Genomic DNA, 13,941 nt, shown 5'->3' with positions numbered 1-13,941 from the left:
CAGCATGCTTTGAGGAGAACATGCACATTCCACACAGGAAGGCCCCGGCCAATAATTAAGCTCAAGACATTCTGACTGTGAGGTCAAAGAGCAAATCACTCCTACACTTCAGCCAAGGAATGAATTAGTTCTTGAAAAACAGAAGAATAACTGTGCAATTAGATAAGAAGATGGGGTTATAGCATATCTGACCAACGTGACAAAATGTGAACTGTATTTTGCATCTTTATTCAAACAAACAGTTGTTTGGAAAAAAAAATTGTCTAAATAAAAATTTCAACAACATCAAGTCGGAAAGTGAAAGGGAATATTTGGGTAGGCTCTTTGGACGTGGGTTGTACGTCCACAGATCTGGCAACCTGTGAGTCTGTCCAAAGCGTTTTCAGCGCTGAAAAACTTGTTGTTGTCTGAAAGATGGCGTCTAACGTAGAGGCCCCGGAGCGCTGGTACCTCGCCCTTCTCGGCTTTGCGGAACATTTCCGAACCTCCAGTCCGCCCAAAATACGACTGTGCGTACACTGCCTCCAAGCCGTGTTCCAGTTCAAACCCCCGCAGAGAATTGAGGCTCGGACGCATCTTCAGCTCGGCTCGGTCCTCTACCACCACACCAAGAACAGCGAGCTGGCCCGCAGCCACTTGGAGAAAGCGGTGAGCGGGCGCCCGGTTTAGGAAAGAGCGGGGATGCTGCGGAGAAGCGGACCAGTGTAGGCCGCAGCCGGGGAACACAGAGACCGATGGGAGACTTTAGATTATTCGTCATCCAAGTAACTTCAGCCTAAACTGAAACAAACATTGGGTTTGAATCGTGTATTATTGATAGAAGTTTTGTTACATATGCGTCCTCAGTCGGTGGCCTTCGGCTTTCTCTCCTGTTAGCCATTGTGTTGGTGTTATTACTGCTTATCTGGCGCTGATGTTGAATGTTATTTTTTTCTTCTTACAGTGGTACATTTCTCAACAAGTTCCTCAGTTTGAAGATGTCAAGTTTGAAGCTGCCAGCATTTTGTCTGAGCTCTTCTGCCAGCAGGTAAATTATTTTCTCCAATGTGGTCGATGTGCAGTTGTTGGAGTAGTTGAGATGTAGTAAGTCGCGCATGACAAATTTTTTCAAAAAACACCAGACAGAGTCCACTATGTCTAATTTTGTAGTCATAAGTAACACTGCGATATATGTCGAATACCATTATCTTTTCAATTGAAGACGGAAGGGTTTTTTTTTACCAGGAGCGTTTAGATCATTAATCGCTGGCCTAGTTAAAAAAAAGAAAAGAATGAAAGATAATAATTTAGAATTGTGTTGGGTTTGTTGTAAGCACTAACAAAATAAAAAAATTTTTTCCCCTATGTAAAGACTGAAATATGAAAAATTATACAATTAACAATTGTATAACAATTAACTTTGAAATAACTACAAACTAAATAATTTCTAGATTTGATTATATGCATTTGATTTTTGCAATCATTTGCTCAGCTTATCTTAAATATAAGCATTTAAAAATCTTTTTATCTAATCAACTATTACTATGAACTTATAATTTCAGACATTCAAAATGTTTTTTTTTTCATATTTCCCAACAATTTCGTAAATATCCTGTCTGATCAATAGAAATGGAAGTAGAAAAACTCATCAGTGGAATCAGCATGAGGGTGGATCAGTTTTGCTCAAGAATCTCTTTTTTTGCACTTTGTTAAGTCTGAAAACAGTCCCTGTGGTTATTCTGGCAAATGTGATAACTGAGACATTTGCCAAAGTAGACATGGGTGATGTGTGACCCAAAGTATGCCCTGTTTCTTTACCGGTTTAGTTCACTGAATTTCCCTGTTGAAAATGTACTTGCCTGTATTACTTTTTCACAGATTTTTTTTAGCCTTCAAACCATTTTATGGTACTTTGTTAGTCATGTTCACCCTTTCACAGCCACATATATTTTACACGCTCCCATGCACGGTGCTCAGCCTGTCCGTTGGGCGCGGTTTGGGGTTCAGTGTTGTGCTCAAGAACATTTGAGCTTTTGGGGGATCAAACCTGCAACTTTTTGATTGAGAGACAACCCACTATAAACCGAGCTGCTGCTGCTGCGCCCAGTAGAACTTCAGCAGTCAAATACATAAATAAAATTGTTAGCCAGTTAAGGGTGATACACACACCTTGTAAATTGTCCTCATCACTGCTGTAAGAAAAACAGTGCTTGAACATCCTAGTCACAAAATTGTAGGAAAGAGAATGAAAAGACAACTGTTGGCGAAGAAGCCGGGCCACATTCAAATAGATTTTCATCATCATCATCGTCATGAAAGAAGGGCTACACAATTCTTGAAAAAAATGTGAACCATAATTTTTTTTTCTCTGCTTAAAATTGAGATTCTCTGGCGTGATTGTTTTTCACACTGTGTTGTACTCATGACCTCCAAAAAAGCAAACATTTAAATTGTCGTTCAAGTACCCAAAAGTGAGATTTCTTAAGAATGTCAAGCAAATGTTTGTACAATAGTTAAGTTGGAACATGTTTATGTCTACTGGAATTTGTTTGGCATGAAGTTCCATTGCACAAGGTTCCTGTTAATAATGTCTGTCTTTGTTTCTTGTTTTGTACGGCTTCATTATGCTGCAGTTTATGGTGGCAAGATTTGTGGTGTTGCCTTGTGGTGCTGCAACCAGGGCAAAACACACTTTACAATGCAATGCACACTGTTTGTCATCATGCTTGCATGGGGGAGGTGCGCGTATATGGCACAGCATTAATAACAACGTAAATATGTGCAATTTCACAGCAGCATTTTATTTTCTGTGCCATTTCAGTACAACATGAAGCACCTACCAGACCTGCCAACCTGTACGCATTTTGCGTAGCAGGTACGCAATTTGACATTAAAATACGCTGGTACGCTCCGCCTCATTAAACTACGCAAAAAGCTGCAGACGTCTGTGAGCGCTGTTATAAATGCGGACCGTGGACGTTCTCATGTCTGACAACACGATGCAGCAGCAGGGCTCTGAAGCGTCACGCATTTCGATGTGTTGTCACGCATTCACGGCACACAATGTATTTGTCACGTTGAAAAAAATACCGGTAATTAGTCTGGTGCGCCGCAGCTATGGAACCGGGAGGAAACACATGTGCTGCCCTCGTAGAGCTGCGACGTTCAATGAACGAGTCGTTCGTTTGAACGGCTCTTTCAAGTGAACGACGAGAGCCGGTTCTCAGCTGTCTGAGAGCCGTTCCTTTGTGCAAACTGTCCACGCTTCCTTCACATGTCTCCTGAGTGTCTCCTGAGTGTCTCCTGAGTCCAGCTGTCTCCGCTGCCTTCATGTGAATGACAGAGTTTCAGTTTTCCGCCGCTTGCTCCAGTCACCTGAAGGCAGCAGCTAACTAGCGGAGGAGGAGTGTCGCGAACCCGGAGAGGAGCCGGTGTTTTGGAAGAACTGATTCCCTATTAACTGGCGACTGGGTTTCTTTCACGTCCCTTGTTGCTGATAGATGTTAAAAACCAGACAAAAAGCCGTGTCCGACCTTTTATGAGTCTGATTTCAACATCTGCTGCTACTAGCAGCAGCAGCAGGAAGTGCTAAAGGAAGTCAGTCACCAGTTAGCAAGGAAACCAGTTAATTTGAAACACCGTATTGACAGCTTTATAAAGGTTTCAGTAATGGAACACTCGCACGCATGCGCACACACAGCATAAAATGCTCAGTTAAAGGACACGTGGCAGCATTTTGAAGCTCTTTTCTGGGGACGACGTGCAAGGTCAGCGGCAATGTAATGTGTATCAGAAAAAACATTTGTTAAATATTTGTCATTAAAGAAATGAAAGAACCAAATGAAAACTTAAAATTTACAACTTAAACTGACAGTGCCCCCCCCCCCCCCCCCCCCCCCCCCCCCCCCCCCCCCCGGTCGACAACTGTCCTGGCAAGTGGTACTCCAAAAATGTTGCCAAGGTTGGCAGGTCTGCACCTACGGTTGAGGGATGTAAAGCACCGACTAGATAAAGAAAACAAGTGTGAAAAAGAATATGCCTAAATCTTACTGAAGGTGGACGAGGTGCACCGCGTGGCTCCATCGGCCGCCGTGTCCAGTGTTGTATTGGCCGACTGGCGGTGCAGGCTAGGCGACTCTGTCACCAATGCCACCTCCTTCAGTCAAGGCGAGGGTCTCCTGGCAACTTGCTCCTGGGCACTCCATCGACTGGCCGCCAGGCTGCTCGTCGGGGAAAAGTTGTGGCGTTTCCATTTAACGTTTTGTGCTTTGCATACACAGTGCTTTACGGCATCAAAAGTGAACGTGCAGTGTACTTAGTAGTGAGTGAAACAAAGCCTCGGCGCATTTTAGTAATTGAATTACTCATGGAATCACTTCAGTCCTGTTCAGCTGTAACTGTAGCTTATGCTTTTCACATACTCAACAGTGGTCGGACTAACACAAGATCAAATGTTGTAAAAACACTTTATCATTGGTTGAAGGATCAGTCAGCGACAGTGCTGCGCTTGGGGGCGCTTGAAAAAATCCTAGGGGAAAATAACGGCATTTATTTGCCATTTTGCCATGCAGCTCGTAATGTAAAATGTTTCAGGATCGTGGTTTGTAGAAATGAGATCACGTGTACGTGAGAATCAAGATCGTGATTTTTCTTTTTTTCGCGATTTATCGTGTAGCCCTACATGACGGGTTAGAAGTTATTGCATTATTTATCGTATGCGTGATGAATGCTAAGCAATACAATAACAATTTAAAGATTTGAAAATAAATGTACCTGTTATATTGATTTTCATATAAAAAATTTCAACTTGGTTTTTCTTATAAATTAGATGTGGAATTATTTAGAAATGTTTTTATTGATGAATTCTCTCAGTAATTGTTAAAGTTTTGTTTCCGTTAGCCTCTTCAAAAGTTTCTTTTAAAACCATGTCTGGGTCAAGCAGCTCTCTGGCAGAAGCTGAAGTTGGATGTGCTGCAGTGCTGTAATTATTAATCCCTGGTCGCTGATGTGTGCACTGGCTATGTCTAACGGCAAACGCCAAGCTTTGTAGGAACAAGCTTCACATTGGTCAGCCAACTCTCACAAAAATAAAAAAAATACTCATTTTCAATATTGCTTCAGACTACAAAGGCAGAGAAGTTGTCACTAATACAGTTAAATACAATAAAATGTCTTTGTTGTGATTGTATTTCTAGAGCCATATGAAATCCGTGTTAACGGAATCGCAGACGGAATCGCGGAAATGGCCAATAAAAACGGAATTGGAATAAAACGCGGAATATTACGGAATTCGTCCTAATCTGGTCTGAAATTCAGTTTTCGGGAGAAAATGGAACCTTATAGTGCAAAGCAAACATGCCGGGGGGACCACCCGAGCTGCTGCAACGTGTACGTCACTTCCACAGCGCTGCTAACATGCTAAAGGTGCGTTCACAACGCCAAATGCTTTCCGCGATTTTGCGTCAAAATACAATTGAAAACAAATGTGAACGCGCGTTCCAGCCGCGACAAGACGCGACGCAACAACACGATGTCCAAACGAGCTGCTCCCTCCCCTCTCACACATTCAAAAAAGTTATGAAACTCCACGCTAAGCGCTAAATACAGAGCAGAACAGTACACGGACTTTTATGCCTCAGGGGAAAAGCTTTTTTCGTAAATGCTGTCAACGTACTGTGGACTGGACTCGCAAAGACGCATGCGACTAATTGAAAATTATTTCTTTGTTGCAGGACTTTAAACATTAAATGGACTGTTATATCCTATTAAATTGTGGACATTTATTCATTTCCACTTACCAGACACCTTTTTTTATGGTAAAAATGAGCATAAAAAACAAAATACCAAATTCAGAAATATTAAAACAGAAAAAACGGAATTTGGGAAAAAATAAAACGGAATTGGGGAAAAAATAAAACGGATTTCATATACCTCTATATTTCTAACTTATAAGTACAAATTGAGGTGCAGCACCTGTCTAGTCCACAATAAAAAGATACAAATATGCATTCACATTAAAAAGTTAAAATATCGTCTATCAGAGAAAACTACCAGATCAGTTAAACATACCATGCAGTGATCTGAAATGCAGGTTAGAATGTCTAGAAAATTTAAACACATAAAGTTTGACTTAAATATTTCTTTAAATGTTCAGCTATATAGTAGGGATGCTTTTTGGTACATGGATTGATAAATACACTGCATTTGCTATTGATATACTGTCCATCATTTTTTGGTTCTTCCATATTCTATACAACTTAGTCCAATTCACCGTATTCCAGCTAACAGTGGGAAACAGAGTTGTACAAATTGAACAGGGTAAACAGAGAGACGGGCAGTTTAGAGTCACCAAGTAACCTCACATCTGTGTTTTTGTATTTTGAGATAAAAATCACACAAGCACAGGGAGAACATGAAAACTCCATACAGGAACATCTGGCACTAATATGATGGTGATAACTACAGCTTAATGTTTTAAGAACAAGTGAATAATAGTTTTGAATTGTTTCTTGTCTGTGTAGAATTTGGTGGACTCTGCAAAGCCTCTGCTCCGCAAAGCCATCCAGATCTCACAACAAACACCGTATTGGCACTGCAGGCTGTTGTTTCAGTTGGCGGTATGTATATTTCTATTAAAGTGTAAGTTCAGATGCTGCAGCAACACTTTTCAATGAGAATAGATTTGATTGTGACTGAGCTAAACCTGGGTGTTAGTATGACTGGTGTTTTCCCTCAGATTGACTGACTGTCTGTATGGTGGGTTTTATTGGAGTGGGGTGTTCCTGCTCAATGATAGGCTGCAGCCACACACTAATTTATTTCTTTATTTTATGTGACTTTCAGCAACTTCATACACTGGAGAAAGACTTGGTGTCAGCATGTGACCTTTTGGGAGTTGGAGCCGAGTATGCCAGAGTGGTGGGCTCAGAATATACTAGGTAAAGGTCATCCTGTTCTCTGCTCCGTGCACGTTTTACACCTCAGTCAACCATGTCCATGAATCGTATTGTGAGTAAAGAAAAACACTTCCAGCCCCCAACAGGAAGACTGAGTAATTTATGATTATCAGTCCAGTGTCCACGCCCTTTTTAACCACTCTGCAGCAGTTTGTTTCCATCTTAAGTTATTTCAAGCCATATAAAGGGAAGTGAACTATGAAACTCGGGACGCCAGGTTTGTTTTCATGCCAGCTTCTCAGTACCATGATCCCGTTGCACAAGTGTTGTAAAACTCATTTACTTTTATCAAATTATACAACTCTATAATAATGTTTTTACAGTTATAACTTTAAACTCTTGATAAAGTGACTTTTTTCATGCACGTGTTTCTCCCACACTGCTGAAATGATATATTCTGCAGTAAAGCAAATGAAGGCAAGATGGTCCTATTGCATTGGGGGGGGGGGGGGGGGGGGGGGCATGTACATATTTCCATGTTAAAGTTGCTATTTTGAAACATTTACTGTGTTGTGAAACACATTTCAAATTTCTGGGTACTTTTTTTTTATATGGTCTCAACTTTGCTGCATTTTAAAAGTTTTCACTAAGTTGGGTGCAATTATTTAGAAAAACTAATTAAAATTTTTTTTGCTCCATTCTAGAGCATTATTTCTTCTCAGTAAAGGCATGGTGAGTATTCTACTAACTTTTTATATTCTTGTCTCCAATTTTTTTTACATCACTGCCATGCACCGCACTAACATAACATCAGCATGCATGGCAGTGATGGTTGTGTAAGATCTAGATGAACATAACTCGATGGATTATATTTATGGTGACTATTATTTTTGTAGTTGCTGCTTATGGAGAGGAAGCTTGGAGAAGTGCATCCTCTTCTCACACTATGTGGGACTATCGTGGAAAACTGGCAGGGGAACCCCATCCAGAAGGAGTCGCTGAGGGTGTTTTTCCTGGTGCTGCAGGTCACACACTACCTGGATGCTGGACAGGTATGATGCTCTGTCTTCAGGGGTTTCGGATTTAGCGATATTGCACATGTGTTGAGATGGCTATATGTGTGTGAAAAGGGGATGAGTTGATGTTGATTGTGAAATAAAAAAATTTTTAGGTGAAGAGTGTGAAGCCATGTCTGAAGCAGCTGCAGCAGTGTATCCAGACCATCTCCACACTCCATGATGACGAGATCCTGCCCAGTAATCCGGCTGACCTCTTCCATTGGCTGCCCAAGGAACACATGTGTGTCCTTGTGTATTTGGTAATGCAGCTGCTTCATCTTTTTTCACTTCAAACCTCCTGAGAGTTTAAACTTCTTAAAATGACAGAATAGAAGTCACATCTTGGTGTCTGTCTCACAGCAGGGATTTTTCATACCACCAACCACAACAGAACTATGTAGTGTTTTTATTGGGGTTTTCCAAGGTAATGTGTTGTGATTGAGCAATGGCAACAATTACTTTGCATTACCTTTTGCATTACAAATAATCAGCGTGATAAGCCACCAACCAAACATACCGTAGTTTCATTGCACTTTCCTGATGTTTGACGTTTGACCAGCTCACCTGGGTGTGCTCCAGTCACATGTTCCGCTTGTTTCTGAAGCCAAGAAAATTAGATATTAAGACAATTTTAGACTCACCTGATGACCCTCTAATCTTGACAAATTAAATAACTTAATGAACTGATAGTGGTAAATAACTTTAGCTTTATTATCATTTTCAAGTTGGCATTTCTTAGAAATAAAATATAACTGCTACATTACGGAGCTCTGCTGTTTCAAGGTTGTAATTTTTGGTAAAGGGGATGGTATTGCATTTTTTATTTATTTTGCGGTTTATACAGGGGGGGTACTGTAAGCAAATTTTGCATTTATTGAGTTTGTCGTGAATAACTATGCCATTAATTACAATTTTAAGAATGTCATTATTGCCCAGAGCCTGTTTTTTAAAGAGACTAGCTTAATGGTTTTTTTTAACACATTGTTTGCCAATTAGGTGGATGTCTATAGTGTTGAAATACAGATACAGCCAATATCTAATCTGAAATAAAGAACAGTTTGATAGCAGAAAACGTCAGAAACCTAAAAACGCTCTACATGTCACTCATACAGATTGATATAGTGTTTCTGAATCCATTGCTGTCTATCAGTGAAGCCTTTTTCAGATGTGCATTTTGTGTGGGATCGTCATGAAGTTCAGCATGTTTTTGTTTTGTTATCTTGCAGGTGACGGTGATGCACTCCATGCAAGCAGGCTATCTGGAGAAAGCTCAGAAGTACACAGACAAGGCCCTGATGCAACTAGAGAAACTAAAAAGTAAATCTGAGCTTCATGTTTACTTTTTTTTTGTTGAGAATTGCTTTTCAAATAGGGGAAACATACAATTTACATCATTCATGTTTTGTTTTTCTACAGTGTTGGACTGCAGTCCCATCCTCTCTACCTTTCAAGTCATTCTACTGGAGCATATCATCATGTGCCGACTTGTCACAGGACATAAGGCAACTGCGTTGCAAGAGGTATTTTTGATCTGTTGCTGCTGTTTTTTTGTCTATATAAATGTTATTTGCAATGCATGCAAACTTCACCATGTAAGCATTATGTATTGTGAAACCAAATAAGTGTGTGGAGCATATTGTGTGTTATGTTCAGATCTCACAGGTGTGTCAGCTGTGCCAACAGTCTCCCAGGCTATTCACCAACCACGCTGCCCAGCTTCACACACTATTAGTAAGTATTTTCAATTAAAGTCCACATTTTAAATGATCCAAAGACGTGCTTGTTTAACATCAATCATTGCATTGTCAGGAATTAAGACTATCTGATGTTTCATGTGTTCAGTATTGAGTTTTTTCTTATCCAAGTACAATTTATTACCAGGATTTATTGTTACAAAATATCCTCGCTGACTCTTTATCTTGCTCTTCAGAAAAACACAGAGATGCATTTATTTTTATGCAACAAGACAATGTCTCAACATGACAAAAGTAGTTCAAAGCTAGTTTGCTTTGCATGCTTCAATAGATATTGCTTTTATCAAGATGAGAAGATGACATACAAAAAAAAAACATACACATCAAAATATATTGAAACGAAGATGTTGGCATAAAAAGTCTGAAGAATCATGTTCAATAGCACTAAAATGCTAGTAAACATGATTTTTTTTTTCTTTTTTAATAAACACAAGCACCATGAATAAATTTAAACTTAATCCTTCTTTCATTGCGCAGGGTCTGTACTGCATCTCAGTGAACTGCATGGACAATGCAGAGGCACAGTTTACTACAGCGTTGAGGGTGAGTACTTTACTTCCTCAGATACAGCGGCCATTCTCATTTCACCTTTTCTCCTCTGTGTTCGGTACATTCTTCACAAACATGTCCTTTCACTCTTTGTGTTTCAGCTCACCACGCACCAGGAACTGTGGACGTACATTGTAACCAACTTGGCCAGTGTCTACATAAGGGAAGGAAACCGACACCAGGAGGTCAGTTAACTATTCATGGGCCCCCCCTGTACATATTCACTGTGGAATGCAAAAAGCTGCATCCAAAACCTGGCGTTGGTTGTTTTGTTTAATGTAGATTTTTTTTTTTTTAACTGTTGTGTTTTTAAACAGTTTCTGTGTGATTAAACCTGCCTAACCAGCGACTTATCACATTTTTATTATGTTGGGAGTAAAAGTGTTGAGAACTGCTGATAAGATGAAATTCTTTGTTGGCTGATACACAATATGTCCACCAGAGGTCACTAAGAACTTTAGGTTGTACACGTGAAACATCCAACTTTTTCTAGCACATTAGTGCCCAAGTTTATGTGTTCCCTCTTTTGGGTTTGAGATCTTGAGCGGGACATTGAGCTTATTCAGAATTTAGCCAGCTGTGAAGATAGCGAGAAAATTACATTTTTACTGCTTCCTCAGTTCACCTCTGTTTTCATTGCTCTGGCAGCTGTACAGCCTCTTGGAGAGAATAAACCCAGACCATAACTTCCCAGTAAGGTAAGTGGCAAATGATTTGTGCAGTTTGTGTAAGTGCAACACAATACGTTGCACTGAAGCAAAGCATTTTGTTGAAACGACTAAATATTGAGTAACTTTTTTTTTTTTTTTTTTTTTGTTTCAGCTCCCACTGCCTCCGTGCGGCAGCCTTCTACATCAGAGGACTCCTGTCCTTCTTTCAAGGACGATACAATGAGGCAAAGTATGGCAAATCTTAAATTGTTTCATGGAGACACACCCACAGATTTTTCCTGCATGGATTGATGATTATACTTCAATGTGCTGCAGGCGCTTCCTGCGGGAGACCCTGAAGATGTCCAACGCTGAGGATCTGAACAGGCTGACTGCCTGCTCCCTGGTTCTGCTGGGCCACATTTTCTACGTGCTGGGCAACCACAGAGTAAGACTTGATATGAGACTTGAAGTCGGCTTCAGTGTGAGCAGCAGCTCTTTACTTCTCGTTTTTAATCGGGCCCAGAGAACAAGGTCACCACCACAGAACATTTTGTCTTGTCCGCTTTTATTGAAACAAATACAAAATGTCAAACATCTTCACTGCCTAAATGTTTCACGTTTTATGTTTTTTAATGGATCTGCCTAAAGTAGGAAGACAGTGTTCTTCTTCAGGCTTGTAAAACTGCCCATGCCACCACTTCCTACTATCAGTCAATTATCAGGAACCAGTAGAGTAATGTCCCGTCATCCATCCTGTTAGGTGAAGTTAAGACAAAGTACGAAGACTAACAGAGAGATTGTGAAATACTCGGTGAATATTTCAAAATTACTGAATAAATGATTAATTCAATTTTGGGTATCTCTACATCAAACACCTTTCTAAGCTAGCTCTCCTCAAAGTGATAATTGTGGTGATGACAGTCCCTTCGGTTTCTGCCTAATTTATATTCTAAAGCTAGTCTTTTGTGTTGCGGACTTTTAGTTGGTGCAAATTATGTGAAAAGAGATAATTATTATTAATGTGGAAAAACAACTGAATCTGTGAAACTATGAAAAAAAAAATCACTAATAGACAGTTTTTTTTTCAAAAGAGGGTATTGCAGTGACTGTGAGCCGTGTCCTAATAATTGTAGCTTTTTCTCTCCAGGAGAGCAACAACATGGTTGTACCTGCAATGCAGCTGGCCAGTAAGATCCCCGACATGTCAGTTCAGCTCTGGTCTTCGGCTCTGTTGAAAGGTACTCAGAATTTCATTCCTCTAACCTTTTAATTATTAACCATCTATGCTCATTTGTTTCTTAAAGTATCAGCTATTTTTAAGCATCTCAATTGTTTTGTTCTTGCAGACCTGAACAAAGCACTTGGGAACACTATGGATGCCCATGAAGCTGCCCAGATGCACCAGAACTTCTCCCAGCAGCTCCTACAGGACCATATCGCAGCCTGCAGCCTCCCTGAGCATAACCTCATCAGTGTACGTGAAACAACTTAGTCTGTCATCGATTTCTCTATTTTCCTTCCTTTTTTCCACCCAGGTTCCATAATGGACTGTCATATTCCAGCTCTTCCCTCATATAGTTTTTTTCCCCCATGTAACTGCTGAGTAGCACTAATGTCCCAAAATGTATGTTTTTGTTTTGCAGTGGACAGACGGCCCGCCTCCTGTCCAGATCCAGGCCCAGAACGGGCCAACCACCAGCCTGGCTAGCCTGCTATGAGCAGCCTCCCGTATGACTGCAGCTGGTGTTTTATCACAGGCAGCAAATGGATGCCGATTAACCTGCTATTCAGACCACTGTAGCTTGAAAGGATTTTAACAATTGATTGTCTGTGCTTTTCACCTTTTTGTATACTCAAAATTTCTTCCTCAAATTGTTCAATGTCACGCAGCATCAGCCGTCTGATGTTCATGTTTCATCATCTTTCTTGACATGGATGCTTATGGGGCACAAGTGCAGGACTTCTATCTGTCTGCCAGGATTTATTTCCATTTGTTGGAAAAGGTGGGTTTGATAAAGGGGTGATGCAGAAACGGAGAAATTAATTTATTCTTGTCACTTTCAAACTGATGGTAAATATTTAACTTCTGGCATTTTTGGTATGAAGGGTTTGTTTTATGCATGGTAGTTACTAACGCAGGTTCCCCATTTTCTGATCCTCACCAATTGATCTCTCTTTTTTTTTGCACAGAATGTGCAAATAATATAAACAGCTTAGTTTCGCAAAATTTGGATTTGAAAAGTGTAATTCTGCAGAAGTTCAGTTATTTTGAGGCAATGTGGAGAGTGCCTCTTTTAGGTCTGCTGTTTTGAACTACTTTATCTACCTGAATGATTGGTTTGATAAAGCATTTACCTGATTTATTTTTCCAAGTTCCATAATATATACATATATATATATATAAAATTTTCATCTGTTTTAGAGATATCAAATGCTTTTTTGTTATATGTTGTCCTGATAGTTTGATTACATTTTCCCCTCACTATGTCTGTTTAGATTTGCCACTCGAACCTTTTACTGTACATTAACATTTTATAAAGTCTCTAGTAAGGTGTGATGATATTTTAGTCATTCAATGTAGGCATATTGTTGCTTGGTATTTAAATTACTCTGTAAGGATACAGTTGACGCTTAAGTACTGGTCATATTTTATCCAAATCCTATGTTTTTAACTTGGTTTTGCTTTTTTAATAATTCTCCAATAAATATATGACTCATTTTGTGACTTGCATGTTCATTTATAGTCCTATAACACCTAATTGTGATTTTATAACCAAAGCTGTGGAAAGGAGATATATGCTGACTGTCTGATAGTACAATGAGGTCCATCGATGCTGTCGACAAACTGCAGAAGTACAGAAAGCATCAGAGCTCATACTTTGGATACCAGGTGGCAGTGTGACAGAAATACCCCAATATTCCAACTAGTGAGCTTTAGTTTTAAGGTTTAGGGTAAGGTTTTAGGGTTGTGGTTGATGTGATTTTTAGTAGTATGTCCAGAGTTTTGTATGAGTAATGGTATAAATCAATGCCATTTAAACTCTTATCTGAG

At 39.9% G+C, this 13,941-nt stretch overlaps 1 protein-coding gene across 1 annotated transcript; it reads left to right on the top strand.

The window, feature by feature from the left end:
• Positions 1-388: 388 nt before the first annotated feature.
• Positions 389-13,609, top strand: mau2 (MAU2 sister chromatid cohesion factor). Its single transcript, XM_030084065.1, has 18 exons — positions 389-648; positions 944-1,027; positions 6,501-6,596; positions 6,823-6,917; positions 7,580-7,607; positions 7,772-7,927; positions 8,047-8,193; positions 9,160-9,250; positions 9,350-9,453; positions 9,587-9,664; positions 10,165-10,230; positions 10,338-10,421; positions 10,885-10,934; positions 11,059-11,136; positions 11,223-11,334; positions 12,037-12,127; positions 12,236-12,363; positions 12,533-13,609. The coding sequence occupies exons 1-18, from the start codon at positions 415-417 to the stop codon at positions 12,605-12,607; spliced, it is 1,797 nt and encodes a 598-aa protein (XP_029939925.1). The 5' UTR covers positions 389-414; the 3' UTR covers positions 12,608-13,609.
• Positions 13,610-13,941: the final 332 nt, after the last annotated feature.

Source organism: Salarias fasciatus, chromosome 23 (assembly GCF_902148845.1).
Source record: "Salarias fasciatus chromosome 23, fSalaFa1.1, whole genome shotgun sequence".
Taxonomy (NCBI): Eukaryota; Metazoa; Chordata; class Actinopteri; order Blenniiformes; family Blenniidae; genus Salarias; species Salarias fasciatus.
This window is presented reverse-complemented; position numbering and strand designations above follow the sequence as displayed.